Source organism: Fonsecaea erecta (assembly GCF_001651985.1).
Source record: "Fonsecaea erecta strain CBS 125763 chromosome Unknown Scaff4, whole genome shotgun sequence".
NCBI classification, from domain to species: Eukaryota; Fungi; Ascomycota; class Eurotiomycetes; order Chaetothyriales; family Herpotrichiellaceae; genus Fonsecaea; species Fonsecaea erecta.
Genome location: NW_017387247.1, coordinates 2,870,259 through 2,887,871, shown reverse-complemented (window position 1 = coordinate 2,887,871; position 17,613 = coordinate 2,870,259). Strand labels below are relative to the sequence as shown.

The window sequence follows — 17,613 nt, the reverse complement described above, 5'->3', positions numbered from 1 at the left end:
AGCAAGTTTAGCAGCCAGTTTTAGGCGCAACTGGGCGGGCCCTAGTGGCTGTTGTGGACGGTGGGGCGATCGGCAGGGCGAATTGAGACGCCCAGACAACATTCCGATTCCAGGTCAATGTCCCAATCTCCTGCCTCCTGTGCCGACTTTCCCGCTAAACAGCCCACCCACTGGTTGGGTTTTTGTGCTCAGTTGACGCTTTGGTCAACTGCATGCGCATGCACCCCTCACCACCCAGCGATGCAGCCCCTAAGCGAGGGAAGTGAGAGTTGAGTGAGAAGAGGGAGATAAGTTTGGGGGTCGTCTTGTGTGAGCTGATGTCTTCTGATCGATGCAGAAGGAGGAGGTGGATGAATGGAACACATGGCCTGGAAGGTTGTTGCTGTTTCTGTGCTGGCTGCGCAGCATGCGCCCTCGTTTTCAGGGTGAGAATGACACCGGTTGTAAGATGCTGCTGATGCTCCTGCCGCGTGGCTGGCGGCCGGTGGCCCTCGGTGGTTATTCTGAGCGCCCCGGGACAAACATAGGAGCGGTCGGGCTCATCGGTCAATGGGGCGACAATCTGCCTGAAGATCTGCGCTGGGTGTGCCTGTGAGGGGGAGAGAGCGCAAAGCTGCCCGTGCTGCCCGTGCTGCCCCATTGCTGTAACCTGTAAGCTTCGAGAAGGGGCGAGGGGTGCCCCTGTCAGAAACCCATGACGGTTTAACCACCACACAATTCCGAGCAGCTTGCTTCTCCAACTCGTCCCAAGACCGCCGGCCTGCCACCCATCCTGCCACCACCCTGCCCGTGATGACGCCAATTGATCGTCGCTCTCTGGATCGTCGTCGTCATTGTCCTTTGTTGGTGTTCTCGAGTGTTCACGCCCGATCCAGAGCACGTTGTCGGCAAGGACGGGCCACCGACGATCTCAAGCATGGGAAAATAGCCTGAAGTCACTACCTCTCTGCTCTGAGTTCTCGGTTCCTCAACAGAACTGCCCGAGGGCTAGTATTCTGCGGAAAAAGTCGAATTCTCTAGAAGACTCGGCAACGAATTGTTTCCGAGGTGGCGAACTCCAATCACACAAGGCATCGAGCTGCCTCTCTTGGAGGAGAGCTAGAGGCAAGCTGGCCGGCTCGGGCGGCTGCTCGTGCAACCTTCGAAGTTCGTCCGCAGCGATTTCTCCATTTCCATGTCCGTGTCGCAAATATTCAGGCTCTGCGGAATGACGCCGACCACATCCAAGGTCTCCAGGGAAGAACAGAGTTACAGCCAATCATCAAGTTTGCCAGGAGGGCCCCTTGATTTTAGCGGTATCGGAGATGCAACCGCACAGTGGCACAAATCGACTCTACCCAAGCATTTTGCCCTTATCAAATCTGCATAGCGGGCAGGAAATATTCACGCAACAGTTGCACAAGTCACAAATATGCTGGAAACTCTTGGCTGGAGGAAAAACCTGATTGGCGTGTCGCTGAACAAGAACGATCGAGCTAACTTACCCTGGGCGCTTTCTATCCTGTTTCTCCTTCGCTGCTCCAGGTAGTCCAGCGCCACCTGAATCCTTTCGTTGCGTTGCCACCAGGGGACATATTGCGTGGCAGACAGACGTGGTCTCGCCATCATGGACGTCTTATTGGAGGGATTTGAAGTATTGAGAGCCTTGCTATGTTTCCCTGGACGACTGTGTCCGTCCGCGCCGGAAGGGTGGATGAGACGGGATACTCGGTCTGAATGTGGTCGCTATTCCGGGCTGGCTCGGATTAGAATGCTATGGTTGCCGAGAAGACGATGAGAGCTTTCGTCCCAGTCTACCTGTGCACACGTTGAACGGCCTGAGGGAACGCGGAGTCTCGGCCGAATGCGTCGAGGTGATAGCTCTGATGATGGAATATCGAGTTTTCCCAGAACGAGAAAGATTGTACACAATTGAAGCAACCCTTTTCATCCGAGGATTCGGTGTGCACGTCTGTGAAGACATGCAGAAGAGCTATTTGTATGGTAGTTGCTCAGAGCTATCGACAGATCCCTTGCCACCCCAAAAAGTCCTCAGGAGAATCAAGCTTCCTTGTAAGTTTGGTTCCACGAGCAAGAGGACCTACTGTAGTAGAAAGCAAATATTGTTGGGGGTACCTATGGACCTCCCACTTGACAACTCAAAAAAATTGAAGCAACCTTCGAATGCTGAACTTTCAGAACCTTACCCGGCGAACAAACTCCCTTGGGGTGAAATGCACAATCCTGCAGCACCGGAAGAAGACGAGAACATGATAGCTTTTCCCCCCAGGGAGAGGAGACGAGGCTCTAACTGGACGAACCATCCGTCCCTTGCCCCTTTCGATGACACCCAGACATAGCTCGTGCCATATCTTCGCTGGGAGAAAGTCCAAATATCAAATGCTGAAAAGTTCGGGCCTGGTCCTCGAATCACCTGGGCCTCCCAAGCCGTGAAGGGAAGGGGATAAATAAGCCTGACAAATCCCCAGCCGGCAATGCACATCCGCTTCTTCCAAATCTCATTCAATTTTTTCCCCTCAATTGTGGTTGGTTTCATGACTTTTTTCTTTTGTCCTCTTGTCTCCCCGTTCACAGATCCTTGGTCCGCTCGTCGCTCGCCCGGATCCATCGCTCCAGGGCCTCCTTGTTCCGGACCCGGAAGCCCACCTTGAACGGCTTGGGCTCGGTGGTGAGGGCGGTCGGGATGCTGTTGCACTCGATGGCGTCGAGGATGGGCCAGTCCTTGGGGTCCTTGGCCTGCACGAACTCAAAGGCCACGATCATGCGCAGGAAGGCCGTGTAGATCTCGCGGTTCGCCAGGTGCGAGCCCACGCACATGCGGCTGCCCGCGCCGTAGGCGTAATGCGGGGTCCCGCTGCCCTCCTGGTCGTTGAGGTAGCGCTCCGGGATGAACTTGGCCGGGTCCTTGAAGTGCGTGTCGTCGTAGTCGGCCGCCCACGCGTTCATGTAGAAGACGCTGCCCGCGGGGATGGTCACGTCGTTGTACTTGATGTCCTTGATGCTGGTGCGCGGCAGGCAGATGGGGATCACGGTGAAGTATCGAAGGATTTCCTTGGTCAGGGCTGTGATGTAGGGCACCTTTTCCTCCACCAGGCATTTCTCCCACGCCTCGCCGTCTTCGGGATACACTTTCATGATCTCTTCGTAGGCCCGTTTCTGGATATGTTGGCCCTCGGGGGACGCGAGGTATCCCAGCCCCATGATCATGTTGCCGGGCACAGTGTCGATGCCGGCGGAGACCATGGTCAAGCAGATGGACTTGAGTTCGGCTTCGTTTAGCGTTTCCTCGGGGTCCTTGATAATGTTGCCGGTGATGCAAGGTCGGTCGGTCCCATTCGCAATGCGCTCCTTGAGCATGTTCAAGAAGGTGGTGAGATACTTGTCTCGACGCTCTCGGTATTCTGCGGCCGATTTGTTCTGGCGAGAGATGAACGGCAGTCGCAGCAGCGGAATGTAGTCTTGCCAGTTGTTGGACGTGCTGCGGAAGTTTGACACCACCCGTTCGACGTGGACAACTGCGGAGATATGGTCAGCTTTCGGTTCAGGCCTCGAATTCGGTTCAGACACACTCACCTTCCCTAAGCAGTTCTTGGTCAATTCCTCCGTCGATTCGGATACCATAGTTCAGCGTCAAGCTGGTGTTGAGGGCGAACCGATGGAAGTATTTCCTCGGATCCAAGTCCAGCGTGCCATTCATCGAATCCTTGTACATGTCCTTGATAGCGACACAGCTCTCCAAATCGATGAAAGGCATGTAGCTCTGGACCGCCGGCTTATTCAACGCCGTGGCGGCCACCTTGCGACGCTTCTTGCAGGATTCATCCCAGGGCGAAGTTCCGATCGTGAAGCCCTGGCTGCTCGAAACAACGCTGTGGAAGGTGTATAGCATCGGTCTGGAGATTAGAGCCGATTGGTTGGTGATCCAAAAGTGCTTGACGGAATCGAATGTGTTGGCGAAGATGATGCGGCGATTGCCCAAGCGTGTCTGGAAGACAGGCCAGCCATATTCCTTTGCCCACCGAGCCGTGACACGCGCGTGGTCCTGGCCGAGTTGGAGTAGATTTCCAAACAGTGGTACACCTGGAATTTCAGGGAGCCCTTTGATCTTCGGCTGGTCGGTGGAGTTCAAGTAGCGGACCAGGAAGTAGCCCAGGGTGAGGAAGACGAAGGAGAAAGTGGCGGGTGATAGTGTCAAAAACATCTTGGCCGGCACTCTGGAGAGTTTGTTCTCAAGGCAAGGAAAATGGTCTGGACTTTTCGACGTGGAAGTGTCTCTGGAGGCCGTTTGTGTTATGATATAGTCCGGACGTGTGTTGTCGCCCTTTCGCCGTCGAAGAGAAGGATATCGAATCCGGCGCTAGTGCTGACACCCCTAGAAGAAGAGTACCAAGAGATGAGAGGATGGAGATAGATTTCTCGAGATCCAGAGGATGGTGCTGCTGGGTTATATCCTCCTGGCACACTGCTAACCGTGGTTGTTCTTTGGGATAAAACCAGCAGGACGAATCTCGGACTGAAATCCCCTCTTGTTGAGCGCTTAGCTGCGGTTGAGGCCATCGATGCAGCGGTCTCACGAAGGAGAGGGGGTCATCCGCGCTGAGCAGCAAAGGTGGAGACGACGACGGCCTCACAAAGGCATCCAAGAGCGGAATGAAGCCGCAGCATCGTCATTGTTATATTGACCGACCATGTGCGAGTGGCCAATAGTGCGGGAGGAAATGGGGAAGGAAGAATAGTGGAGGAGATGTGGAATACGGGAAGAATCCGGGGAACGGGCTTGGAGAACCATGGCAACTAATATGTATTAGCTGCTTACTAGTAATAGTAGCGACTTTTCCTCTCAATAGGAACGTACCTAATACAATGTAGCCTTATCCTTAATCAGTGTGTATTGATTGGATATCCACACGGAGTAAGTACTCTACGAGCAGGAGCGGAATTGCGTGGCTGCGAGAATACTTTTGATGCCCTCTTCCTTCCTCCTATTCATCGCCTAGCTGGAGTATCACTATCGGGTCTCACGAACTGATCATGCCCCGGCTATGCGGCTCAGACCTTAGGAGCTGGCAGGATCTTGCCCGAACACTCTCCGAAGCCCACGAGTCCCGAATCTTCCGTGCCGCAGACACCGTACATGGTGATTGTATCTCCGTCCAACAAGAACTTCCGCTCCACTCCGCCAGCCAACTTGATACTTTCTTTCCCGCCCTTGGAGATTTCGAGCATACTTCCTTCCGTGCCTGGCTCGGTACCACTGATAGTGCCCGACCCGAGAAGGTCACCCACCGCCATGGGGCACCCGCCGATGGAGTGATGGGCCAGCATCTGCGGAAATGAGAAGAGCAGGTTGCGGCCGTTGGAATTCAAGATTGTCGTCGTCGATCCGCTCTCGGCTAATGCATGTCGTGGAGTCAGTTTCGAGCCCTACTTCTGAGGGTCGCAATTTCGGGTCAGACTTACGTGTGATATCAACCTGCAACCGAATGTCGTATACGTTCTTCTCCTCCTTCTCTTGTAGATAGGGCAGCAGCTCCGTATCATTCGGGATGCCTTTGCATCGAAAAGGCTCCAATGCATCGGTCAGCACCACCCACGGGCTGATGGTGGAGCCAAAGTTCTTAGCTAAGAACGGTCCCAGCGGGACGTACTCCCATGCTTGGATATCTCGAGCAGACCAGTCATTGAGCAGCACGAATCCAAAGATATGATCTGCAGCCTCCGAGATAGGGATGTTGGTGCCCATTTTGTTACCCTTACACAGGAAGGCGCCGAGCTCCAATTCGATATCCAGTCTCCTGCAAGGGCTGAAGATGGGTTTCTTGGTGGCTGCGGCGGGGTTCTCCAGGATCTGGCCATTGGGCCGTGTGATTGGGGTGCCTGAAATGACCACAGACGAGGCTCGGCCATGGTATCCCACAGGTAAATGCGTATAGTTTGGTTGCAGGGCGTTATCAGGTCCTCGGAAAAGGCAACCAACGTTGAAGGCATGGTTCTTGCCGGCGTAAAAGTCCGTATAATCACCAATGTGCATGGGCATGTGCATCTCGACTTGGCCTGTGGGGACTAAGCACTTTTCTTGCAGTGATTTGTTGTTTTGCAAGACATCCGCAAGAGATGTGTTCTCAACAAAGACGTCCTGGAGGTATTTCCTCACGGAGCGATGGACTGGTCTGCCCAGCGCTGCGAAGTCATTGAGGGTAGACTTGGAGAAACACGAGACGTCAAATCCGAGTGACGAGAATGCCCCTGAGGCTGCAAATTCCTGCAAGTCCAAGCAGTGTTCGCCAATGGCCACAGCCGGGCGCGGAGTGGGCTTGGATGCCGTCGAGATGATGCCAAAGGGTAGATTGGCCAAAGAGAAGTGGCTCGACTTGGGAATTGGAAACCATGATCTGAGAGATGCCATCTTGGGCGTATGTGTTTCTGTCGACACAAAGGTATTCGATCGCACACTGCTTGTCAGAACAGTGGATGATTCCCTATTAAGGCCCGTGTACAAAGAAGGAGCCGTAGATGTCAGAGGCGGGCAGTTCGGACGCAATTCCGTCCTTGTTTCCGGGGTCGAGGCGCCGCAGACTTTGTGCTTCCCGGAGCCGATTCGCTATTTAACTGCCAGACCCAGGCACCACGGGGGCACTGAGGCCTGAGGAGATCCATAGGGGCCTTGGGTGTCAAGGAACTCGTCTGCCCGAGTGGGTGGTCCGGCCTGGAGCGGTCCATCTCGACGCCATCCGCCCTCGAATGATTGGAGGTGCAGCAGCAAACAACCAAACAACTTTCGAGAATAGCTTCAACTTACTGTACACAGAGAATTCAAGCCAGAGTCACAGAGCACACATCAGCGACAGATATGCTGGATATGCTGTATAGCGAGTGAACATGTCCCCGTCAGACGCACAGACTTCCAGGCTCCGTTCAAACTGACATGTTCCGAATCTGATCAACGGCTCGACTTCCAGATCAGAGACCATGACGACATTGGCCGGAGATTCTCTCGCTGGAAATCAGTGGGAGAATTGAAAGATCTCAAAACTGGTTCAATGGTTTGTGTGCGGTCTTAATCAGATCGCGTGTCAGAGGTAGGAGGTTCGAGTGATAGACAGTACCTACCTAGACTACATTCCATTCTTTCTTTGCTGCTGGACGATCTCTCGACCCAGCATGTCCAAGACGCCGTCGACTTATGCCACGCCAAAATGGTGGAAAGAAGCCGTTATCTACCAAATCTATCCGTCGTCCTTCCAAGACACCAACGGCGACGGCTGGGGCGACGTCAAGGGCATCACATCCCGCCTGGACTACCTGAAGGCATTGGGCATTGACATCGTGTGGACGTCTCCGATCTACAAATCCCCCCAGGCCGACATGGGCTACGACATCGCCGACTACAAGGCCATCGACCCCATCTACGGCTCCCTCGACGACGTGGATACGCTGATCGCCGAGCTGAAGAAAAGAGATATGAAGCTCATGATGGACCTGGTGGTCAACCACACGTCCAACATGCATCCCTGGTTCCTGGAATCTCGCTCGTCCAAGACCAACCCCAAACGAGACTGGTACATCTGGAAACCGCCCAAGTCGGTCAGCGACGCCGGTGTGCCGGAACCGCCCAACAACTGGGCCCAGATCCTGGGGGAAGCCAACTCGGCGTGGACCTACGACACCCGGACGGGAGAATACTACCTGTCCATCTTCACTCCCGAGCAACCCGACCTCAACTGGGAAAACCCCGACGTGCGTGAGGCCGTGTGGGACGTGATGCGATTCTGGCTCGACCGTGGCGTCGCCGGCTTCCGAATGGACGTCATCAACATGATCAGTAAGGTCCCCACGTACCCGGACGCGCCCGTCGTGCTCGATCCCCTCACGCACCGGTACCAGCCGGGGACGCAGTTCTTCGTCAATGGGCCCAAGCTGCACCGCTATCTCGGCGAGATGCACCGCGAGGTGCTCTCCAAGTACGACACCATCACCGTGGGCGAAATGCCCGGCGTCTCGGACGAGGACGAGATCCTGCGCACCGTGGGCGCCGAGGCCGGCGAGCTGAACATGATCTTCATCTTCGACGTGGTAGACATCGACAAGCCCAACGTGCGCATGGCCCTGAAGCCGTGGGACGTGCCGGAGCTCCGGTCGATCATCACGCGGTGGCAGCGGTGCATGATCGAGCGCGACGGGTGGAACTCGGTCTTCATCGAGAACCACGACAACCCGCGCAGCGTGACGCGGTACACGGACGACAGCGACGCGCTGCGCGACAAGGGCGCCAAGCTGCTGGCCCTGATGCAGACGACCCTCGGCGGCACCCTGTTCGTGTACCAGGGCGAGGAGCTCGGGATGCGCAACGCCCCGCGCGACTGGGACATCGACGCCGAGTACAAGGACATCGAGACGGTCAACTACTGGAAGAAGTGCCGGCAGATCTACCAGGACGACCCGGCCCAGCTCGAGCAGGCCCGCCGCATCATCCACCTCAAGGCCCGCGATCACGCCCGCACGCCCTTCCCGTGGGACCGGTCGGAGAATGCGGGCTTCTGCCGTGCCGGGGTGAAGCCCTGGATGCGCGTCATGGACGACTTTCAGGACGGCATCAACGCGGAAGACCAGATGAAGCATGCCTCCGAGAACGAGAACGATGGTGATGACGACGGCGACAGCGACGACAACAACGAGGCCGAACAGCTGACGACCTGGCAATTCTGGCAGCGCGGCATCCGCGAGCGCAAGAAGCACGCCGCCGCCTTCGTCTACGGCGACTACCAGGAGCTCGCGTCGCCCGAGCACCGGGACGTGCTGGCCTACGTCCGCACCAGCGCCGATGGAGAGGAGCGGTGGCTGGTAGTGCTGAACTTCTCGGGCAAGGACGTCGAGTGGACGTTGCCAGAGTCGGTGTCGCCCGTCGACGTCTGGGCCGGCGGCACGTACTCCAAAGGCCGGCCACGGAAGCCGCGCGAGGGCACGGTCCCGCTCAGGCCCTGGGAGGGGTTGTTGGCGAGATGTCAGGGAGCATGATGAACTTGGCTCAGGATGGAAGGTATGAGACATAGATATGGCAGATGTGGGAGATACGACACCTAGATGGACAGATCGACATTGAGATAGACGCGATCCATATCACGCGGGTGGTTTCTTGAGGTGATTCCTCCATGAGATCTGGCACCGTCGACGCTGAACAAACAGTCGAACAACGCTACCTACGAACTCCTTTCTATTCTCCTAGGAAACGCCCCCCACCCCGTGTCTCTCTCTCCCTCCTCTCTCTCTCTTCCCCCCTCCCTCTCGGTGATCCCACGCCCATAATACAGCGAACAGGAATCACGGGCGGACAGATAGTTCTGTTACCGTTGTCCCAAGATCACATCACACACCCTCCATTCGTCGCCATCACGAGGAATCTCATGCTCAACCTACCCTACACGTGAACAAGCTGGTGGATACGTAGCGAACAACGCCACGCCGTCGAATGTCCCGTATTCGGTACGAGGTACAGTGTGCAGGGGAACGATTCCGCCCCGCCCTTCGGCGACCAGGCGACAGCACGTCTGCAGTACATGACTGGGCGAGAAAGCCTTCTCTCTTCATGGATTGGATTGGAGGAGCCGGCCATGACCTTGCTTGGTGCTTGCATAAGGTAAGGTATGTAAAGCGTGAGCGAGTGAACGAGAGGTTGATTGATTGATTGAACCCCTAATCCAGTAAGGAGGGGGAGAAGTTCTAGCTATGCATGCCCGTACTTTGCTCGTTCCTCTTCCTTGGGCTTTTTCGTCCCCGTTTGATCATGGAAGAAACAAAGGAAAGAAAGAACCTGGAAAACCCAAAGCGGCGGTGGCGGCGGCGTAAGGTGCGCCTGACATTGAGAATTGGGGTGTATATTGCATATATTGCATACCTTGTAGAGTCGATGTGCTCCTTCTGTTCTGTAGTAGAAGGGCTGCAATCCCGGCAGGAAGGGATGTTCAGGTCTGAGGAGGGTCGGGCTCGTTCTGGATCGGGCTGCAGAGAATTGGAAACATGTAACACAAAGTTTTGTTTGTTTCTCGCAGTCGCCAGTCCAAATCCACGGGTCCTCCGCAGGCGAGGGCGTGACGGACGAAGTGGTGGAAAAGGATAGGTCCCTTTGCCACATCTCGCCCGTGTAATTTCTCGTCCTGGTCGACTCCTTCGGAACGACCCTCAGGTCCCGACAGCAGAGTTCCAGAGAAGCCTTTTTTAGTTCTCGCGGAGCGGTTTCCTGCATTTTCTCGCTTGACGGTCGGGAACAGGGAGAGAAAGTGTCGGATCCGTGCATCTTCAGCAGGATCCGGTTCGATTGATCCTCTCTGCAAGGCCCCGAGAGAACTGGGTTTGCATCTCATGTCAAGCTTCCCTGCTCGTAGCCTTTTTGAGTCGCTCGTAAACGAGGGTGTATACGAGTAGTACCACGAAGTATAAGCATGATTGGCTGAACGAGCATCCATATCAAATCGCGGCTTTCGTCCGTCGCATCTCGTGGGCAATTCCGCACTGGCTCTTGTCCCCCACAGTTTCCAGCAAAACCATTTTGCCCACTTGGATCTGCATGACCCCGGTCTCTCACCAGACCATGGCGGAGGAGCATGCCAAGCAGAGCGCTTGTATGCTGTTGGTAAAGTATACATTGGCCCCGGGCCGATAACCTGGGCCCTTCATCTTGGAGTAGACCCAGGGGGCGACTACTACCCCAGTCTTTGCCAAACCTGGGACGGGTGCTTTTCCCGTTCAGTCCCTTCTTCTGTATGACGGATGATCGACAAGTAGGGTGTGGCAGAGATGGTGGGAGACAAGCACGGCAGCTCGCCCTGGAGACCGTGTCTAGTCCCTGTTCGATTGTCTGCGAGGGGGCACTCGTCCTCCGAACCAACCAGATGCTGCTCATTTGTCGCGGTGGAAAAGGCCAAGTCCATGTGCATGCCGGAGAGGTGCCATCGAAAGAAGGCCAGAAGAATCCCCAGCATAGCTTCATGCAACCCCAGGTCCGGGGAACATTGACTGGACGCCACAGAGCGGAATCAAATGGTGACAAGTTGATCGGTCGTCCTCCGTGAATCCTCGGCATGCTAGCGTATGGATTCAACGTCCACCAGCATCAACAGGTGGATAGTGAAGTGTGATAAAGGTGCGACAGGCGCCCGTTGAAATCTGGACCGGCTCCAGCTTCGAGACTCGGCGTTTGTCACTTAGTGTCTTACCATCTTCACCTCAAATTGTTCGCTCCTCTCTTCTCTCTCCCTTCGTCCCTCTTCCCACTTCACCGTCCATCAGTCACCATGGCGGAAAAGATCGCCAACAAGTCCGAGATCGAGGATGTTCCCGTCGACGTCGCGCCAGACACGCACGAGGTCGCCAGCCTGAGTATCAAAGGCGAGGCCCAGGAGATCGATCGGGCTCTCGAAAAGAAAGTGCTGCTGAAGACCGATCTCAATCTTGTTCCCATCCTCTTCCTCCTCTTTCTCTGCGCTTTTATCGACCGGTATGTGGTTGCCAGACCCTCGCCATGATCCCTCAGTTGACACCTCTCGTTGCTTAGAATCAATATCGGCAATGCTCGCATCCAGGGCTTGGAGAAAGACCTCAACATGGCCGGTCAGGACTACAACATCGCGCTGTTCATGTTCTTCATCTTGTACATCCTCCTGGAAGTGCCCTGCAACCTCATCCTGAAAAGAGTGCGCCCGTCCATCTTCATCTCGTCCATCATGCTGGGCTGGGGAATTGTCACCGTCTGCCAGGGGGTCACGCAATCATTTGCCGGCCTGGTTGTTTGTCGCGTCATCATCGGCGCATTGGAGGCTGGATTCTTCCCTGGGTGCCTCTATTTGATCTCAATGTCAGTCTGGTCGTGTCAAGAGGTGGTACATTCGAGCTGCGCTGACGGTCAACAGGTTCTATAAGCGCCACGAACTGCAATGGAGATTCAATCTCTTCTTCTCAGCCTCGATCGTGGCGGGCGCTTTCAGTGGCCTTCTCGCGTACGCTATTGCTCACATGGATGGGATCGCGGGATACAGTGGTTGGAGATGGATTTTCATTCTCGAAGGACTCTTTACCGCTGTGGTTGCTTTCGCTTCATTCTGGATCGTCCCAGACTGGCCCGAGACTGCAAAGTTCCTCAAGCCTGCCGAGCGAGAACTCCTCATCCGTCGACTGGCGATGGATGTTGAAGGCGCCAATATGAGCCACTGGAACAAGAAGGCCGCCAAACGCGTCTTCAGCGACGTCAAGATCTATCTAGGGTCAGTCATGTTTTGAAACGCATTCCTTGAGCTGGGAAAAAGGGAAACTGACTCGAGCCAGCATTGCAATGTATCTCGGCATTGTCACCACCAGCTACAGTGGCGCGTTCTTTACTCCGACCATCCTCAAGCAGCTCGGCTGGACCTCAATCCGCGCCCAGGTCATGTCTATCCCTATCTTCGTCGTGGCCACCGTGTGTGCTTTGACGTGTGCCGTTGCAAGCGACAAGCTTCGCCATCGCTTTGGATTCATCCTGGCTGGCTGTCTTGTGGCAACCATTGGCTATGCAATCTTATTGAACATGCACCAGTAAGTATTCTCTTGACTGTCACATTATCCGTCCTGCCATGCTCTCTCGGCCCCTGAGAAACGATCGAATGCTAACGACAAACTAGTGTCAGTGTGGGAGTCAGATATTTCGCCTTGTTCGCCATCGTCAGTGGTGGATATATTGCTCAGCCAATTACTCTGGTGTGGCTGAACAACAACGTCTCCGGCCACTACAAGCGTAGTGTCAGTGCCGCAATGATGGTCGGGTTTGGCAACTGTGGCGGCATCATTGCATCGTAAGTGAGCAGAGGGATTCATGGAAATCGTCACTGACATGCAGCTAGAAATATGTTCGTCACCAGTCAGGCACCCGATTACCCGCTCGGATACGGTTTGGGGCTGGGACTGGTCTGGCTATGTGTTCTGAGTGCGGTGATTTTTCTCTTCTATATCAGGAAGGAGAACAGATTGAGAGACCAAGGCCGACGCGACGACAGGTATAACCTGCCAGACGACGAAAAGAACAACCTCGGGGACGACCATCCAGGATTCCGCTTCACTTATTGATCTCTGGATCGGAAAAGGGAACGGGATGACAACGGTTCTGTTCCATTGGACCAAACGCAGAATCCAGCTGGATTTTTGATAGACCGGAGGCGACAGCCCCAAGCAATTCGATTAGAGATTTTAAGAATGACATTCGCACGTCCACAGACTGAACAGGCCAGCCGTCTGAAAACTGTAGGCGGATCGCTAGAGACTTTGAGAGTTGAGTTGCCGAGGGGAGACCTCTCGATTTATCCAGATAGCCCATCGAGCAGCTTCCAGGATCCACGGTCAAGAAACAGGCCGATATATGACGAGAACTGGCCGTTCTTCTGAATTGAGGTGTAGGAAGCGAGAACTTCTTCATGGAAATGTTGGCCATGGCCCAACGTTGCAAGGAGAAAAAAAAGCTTGGACCTGGTCCAAGTTGAGCTCTCCGCAACATGCATGTTGCATCGTGGGCAGCGGATCAACCGCACATCGGTGAACGCAGCCCTCGGGGGACAGCAGACTCTGAGATGTCTTCTGCGCTGTGATCCGTCCCGGTTGTGGATGGTGGTATTTCTGAGGTCAATTGGAGCTGTGTAGCTTTTCCAAGCAACGACCGAGTTTCAAAATCACACATGTTTCGTCGACCCAATAACGTCGCCTCTGACCTTGTCCCAGTCGATGCTTCTGTCCAACTCTTCGTCCACCAGTCCCACGATGGTGATGTTGTCGCCTCTCACCAGGTACAAGCCATGGCTGACCTGGGAGCTCGGTTCGGGGTCATCTGCGGGCCGGATGATACGTTCGACCGTCTCGTTGAGAACAATGTTGGTGACTTGATCGCAGGAGAGTAGGGTTCCAACTAGGGTTCTTCCGTCGACTGTAATGACCAACACCTTTTCTGCAGTACGGTGGAGGTGTCAGTGTGCACGGACGTGAAAATTGTGGTGCAGTGTGGTGGGTTTATAGACTTACTGTCAATGTATGGTTGGAGGGACATGACGAGAATCAGGACAAGTCGCGGGATACGAGAGAATGTCGGCGGTAGAGGGAGGGGACGAGTGAAAGAATTGGGGGGCCGGACAGTGACTGGCTGACTGCGTTGGTGGTTGGTATATGGATGGTAATAGCGTCAGTTCAAAGGTCACCAAGGCATTCTTGACCATAAATAAAATAAATAAATTACGGACCTTGAGTGCTGGCGCAGCCTCGTCGCTGGTTAGCCAATCCACATCCAAGGCACTTTTCCGCCACCACTTTGTCATATTGTAATAAATAATGAGCATCACGGAGTCAAAGCACAGTTTCCACTTCTTCCATGGCTTTCTGCAGGACATCATAACAAAGCGAGCCCTGTACTACGCGAATGTATAGCCAACAAACCTCCATCTCTATACGTGAGCGCGCATAAGGCATCCAACCATTCCCCCATCCCCCCTCCTCCATCATCCTTCACCCGTGTACACACCATGGTTGCTACCGGAGGGCCTTCTCCCCCCAGTCTAGAATCACTGCTTTCGATCTGGCCTATTGCCAACACCTTCAGCCAATATTTGCCCGTGGGCGATCTCATTACTCTGGCTCGGCTGAATGTTACCCTGCGGTCTGTGCTTCACGGCTTCGAAATACCTGAGGACCCCTCGGTACCGGAGGACTCTCGTATTGTCCGGACGGAACTGAACATTGGCCATCACGCAACACCCTACTGGCAGCGTCTCAAAGATCAGTCCCCTTTCGAATGCTCTTCCGACATCCACACGAAAGGTCCCCGACCGAGGCCTTGTCGGTACTGCTCGAGACCTATTTGCGATGCTTGCATTGTCCGCTCCTCCTTCGCCCGAGGCCATGAGCATACGTTCCAGAACAGGGTCCGGCATCTATGCAAGAAATGCTGGAGCTCGGGCAACTCAAGCAGAACGCAACGCTTCCCACTCGCTGCCCCTTCAGAGACGACGACGACGTCGTCATCGTCGTCGTCGAAGAGGAAATGGTATGATCCTGAAGACAGCACGAGAGATTACTGCGTCTGTACTCTCAAAGAGCACGGGCTGCTCTGTATTGAGTGCAAAGACGCCCAGAACTGGGAGGCCATATCCTCTGCCGACACCCAGTGTCACGGCCAAGACTGCACAGAAACCCTGGACGAGGACGACAAAGACCGAAGAAGGATCTGCCTCTGGTGCGACAAAGCCCTACCCCGGCAAATCGGCGGTACAACTCGATACTACTGGAACCAGAAGTTGATCGAAGCGAGGGCTCGAAACGCTGCGTCACGTCAGGCAGACATCGAGGAATACAACCGGAAACGATTGAAGCTGATGAGGATGTCACGCAGAGAGATGCGGGGCGACGACGCTGTCGAGGGCGACCCAGACGCAGACCTCCCGCAGTTCGTCAGGCATCTTGACACCATCAACTATCGAAGCTACATGTCTCAGTCTGCGGCACCGAGCGGTGACGCCGTTTACGGCTCCAAGAGAGGCTACTGGAGGTACAGCAGGGAGTTCCTTCTAGAGATGAGGCGACGGTGTCGAAGGGTCCCTGTACCCAAGCAATTGGACACTTCTGACAATATCGAAGGCGGATGCCTGAAGTTCGCACGGACCAATTCAGAGAAGAGAGAGGACTTAAAGACCCTGATAGAGGCGATTCCTCGCTGGTCACACAGGCGCTTGAGACTGTGGTGCACGCTCAAAGCCATCATCCTTGAGCACCTCCTTGTGGAGAGACTTAGCTATGGAGCCACCCAGCGCATCATGCATGTTGAGTACGGGCTTGACGCCAGTGTGGAACAATTCCACAAAGTGATGTGTGTCTGGAATGCCCAGGATGCAGTCCGGGAGCACCGACGAAAGTCGCTGGATCGAGAAGCTGAAGAAGCGGGGAGCGGCAGAGCACCCACCCTCCCTCGGTGGGTGCGCCACGCCAGATCCAGAGGCACAGTCCTCCACGCCGAAAACAGCGGGGGCTCGAGGCCAGGGAGTCCGCCAGAGGTTCCAGAGAACGGGGAACCGGCGGGCGACTATGGGCTGGAGAGTTTGTCGGGAGGGAGCGCCACGAACTCGAGGCAGGCACAACCCTCTAACTCAGACGACAAAACCACCGTCGCTATAGAAGGAGGAGACGGCGGTGAGTCGGACTTGACTGATCAGCTTCCGTCAGGCCTGGGAACGCCTGAACAGGATGAGGCCAAGTCGGCCTGCCAGAAGAGCCCCGACAGGCAAGACAGCGGAGAGTCGTCGCTAGCTCAGGCAAACGCCCACAAGGCATACTCCTCTCACTCAGGCGACGAAATCACCTTTGCAGCAGCAGCAGGAGGATCAGGAGGCGATGGCGGCGGGGTGGAGTTCACTGACCATCAGCTCCGGCCCCAGCCGTCTATCCTTAAACAAGAAGTGGCCGAGGGAAGTTTGCGCAAGGAGAGGAGGAGGCGGGACCGAGAAGGAGAATCGTCACCAGATCAGGCGGACGCCCACGCATCATCATCATCATCATCATCATCGCCGCCGCTGTCGTCGTCGTCATCGTCACAAGGAGCGCAGGCACGTACCGTGTCCGTCCCTGAGCCATCACCTGATGACAACGATCAACAACAACAACAACAACACAATGATGATGGCCGCATGCCATCCGGCGGTGCAGCCCGTGCGGCGCCTGTGCAAGTACAAGAAGAAGAAGGAGGAGAAGGAACGTTTCCGGACACGTCAGTCGAAGTTGCAGGTGCAGGTGAGGTTGGCTCCCTGCCACACCGCGCGGAAGACGATGGTGTCGAGGAGGACGAGCAGCCGCCGCCATACACTCCCAACGGGTGGGTGTGGTCTTAAGTGAGGAAAGGAGCCAGGAACCGAGATATCGGGGAAGTGCGTGTCGTGTCGGCAGTACAGGCACCAACAGCAAACCAAAACATCTCTCTTAACGTATGTGTTACACTTGCACCTCGTAGAGATGTGGTAGATGATAGTTGAGCTCAACTTACATCGCGACTTCATAAGCGACTTCATACCACCACCTGCAACAACAGATTACACTGTATGGATGTCAATGGGAGAAATTTATATAAAGAGCTCGAGCAATTTTATACCCTCTCATCCACGGTCCTGCTAGTTATTCACGATCTCCGTACGCCAGCGAACCACCTCCTGCGTTGCATTTCTCATTCAGCAGACCCAACTCGCTGTTCCCGAGCCCCAATCGACAGATGACAGTGGACAAGGATACCTCTTCGCACTTCGCGACTCATCGCCCGCGATCCGGAAACCTCATGGATCTGTACAAGCGCACTTTGCACTGAGGAAACGGTCCAAAACCAAAGCTTCTACCCTCTTCCGCCAGTTCTGGTTGAGCTCGGACAGACAAGCGCAGTACTCGACCAAGAAATCACACATGCCTTCCTTCTAATTCGATTCACAGCTCATTGGGATGCAAACAAGAACCTTTGCATCCCATAGCCAGCACTGATGTTCCAGCCGCGACGCGATCCCGTCATAACCCTGAACTGCAAGCGAAATCTTGTGCCCCGTCAGTACAGGCTCAACTCGTTTGATCTTTCGTTTC

At 55.0% G+C, this 17,613-nt stretch overlaps 6 protein-coding genes across 6 annotated transcripts; 3 read left to right on the top strand and 3 right to left on the bottom strand.

Moving 5' to 3' along the window:
• Positions 1-2,568: 2,568 nt before the first annotated feature.
• Positions 2,569-4,201, bottom strand: AYL99_05797 (hypothetical protein; the record flags this gene model as incomplete). Its single annotated transcript, XM_018837309.1, has 2 exons — positions 2,569-3,515; positions 3,574-4,201. The coding sequence occupies 2 exons, from the start codon at positions 4,199-4,201 to the stop codon at positions 2,569-2,571; spliced, it is 1,575 nt and encodes a 524-aa protein (XP_018694162.1).
• An 848-nt stretch (positions 4,202-5,049) lies between these two features.
• AYL99_05796 (fumarylacetoacetase) lies at positions 5,050-6,406 on the bottom strand (the record flags this gene model as incomplete). The annotated part of the gene is made up of 2 exons (XM_018837308.1): positions 5,050-5,393; positions 5,461-6,406. The coding sequence occupies 2 exons, from the start codon at positions 6,404-6,406 to the stop codon at positions 5,050-5,052; spliced, it is 1,290 nt and encodes a 429-aa protein (XP_018694161.1).
• A 755-nt stretch (positions 6,407-7,161) lies between these two features.
• On the top strand, positions 7,162-9,015 carry AYL99_05795 (hypothetical protein; the record flags this gene model as incomplete). Its single annotated transcript, XM_018837307.1, has 1 exon — positions 7,162-9,015. One exon carries the CDS (start codon positions 7,162-7,164, stop codon positions 9,013-9,015), a length of 1,854 nt encoding a protein of 617 aa, XP_018694160.1.
• A 2,273-nt stretch (positions 9,016-11,288) lies between these two features.
• Positions 11,289-13,092, top strand: AYL99_05794 (hypothetical protein; the record flags this gene model as incomplete). The annotated part of the gene is made up of 6 exons (XM_018837306.1): positions 11,289-11,491; positions 11,549-11,848; positions 11,904-12,254; positions 12,316-12,564; positions 12,651-12,821; positions 12,870-13,092. 6 exons carry the CDS (start codon positions 11,289-11,291, stop codon positions 13,090-13,092), a joined length of 1,497 nt encoding a protein of 498 aa, XP_018694159.1.
• A 596-nt stretch (positions 13,093-13,688) lies between these two features.
• AYL99_05793 (hypothetical protein) lies at positions 13,689-14,059 on the bottom strand (the record flags this gene model as incomplete). The annotated part of the gene is made up of 2 exons (XM_018837305.1): positions 13,689-13,960; positions 14,035-14,059. The coding sequence occupies 2 exons, from the start codon at positions 14,057-14,059 to the stop codon at positions 13,689-13,691; spliced, it is 297 nt and encodes a 98-aa protein (XP_018694158.1).
• Positions 14,060-14,528: 469 nt separating this feature from the next.
• AYL99_05792 (hypothetical protein) lies at positions 14,529-16,883 on the top strand (the record flags this gene model as incomplete). Its single annotated transcript, XM_018837304.1, has 1 exon — positions 14,529-16,883. One exon carries the CDS (start codon positions 14,529-14,531, stop codon positions 16,881-16,883), a length of 2,355 nt encoding a protein of 784 aa, XP_018694157.1.
• Between the last annotated feature and the right edge of the window lie 730 nt (positions 16,884-17,613).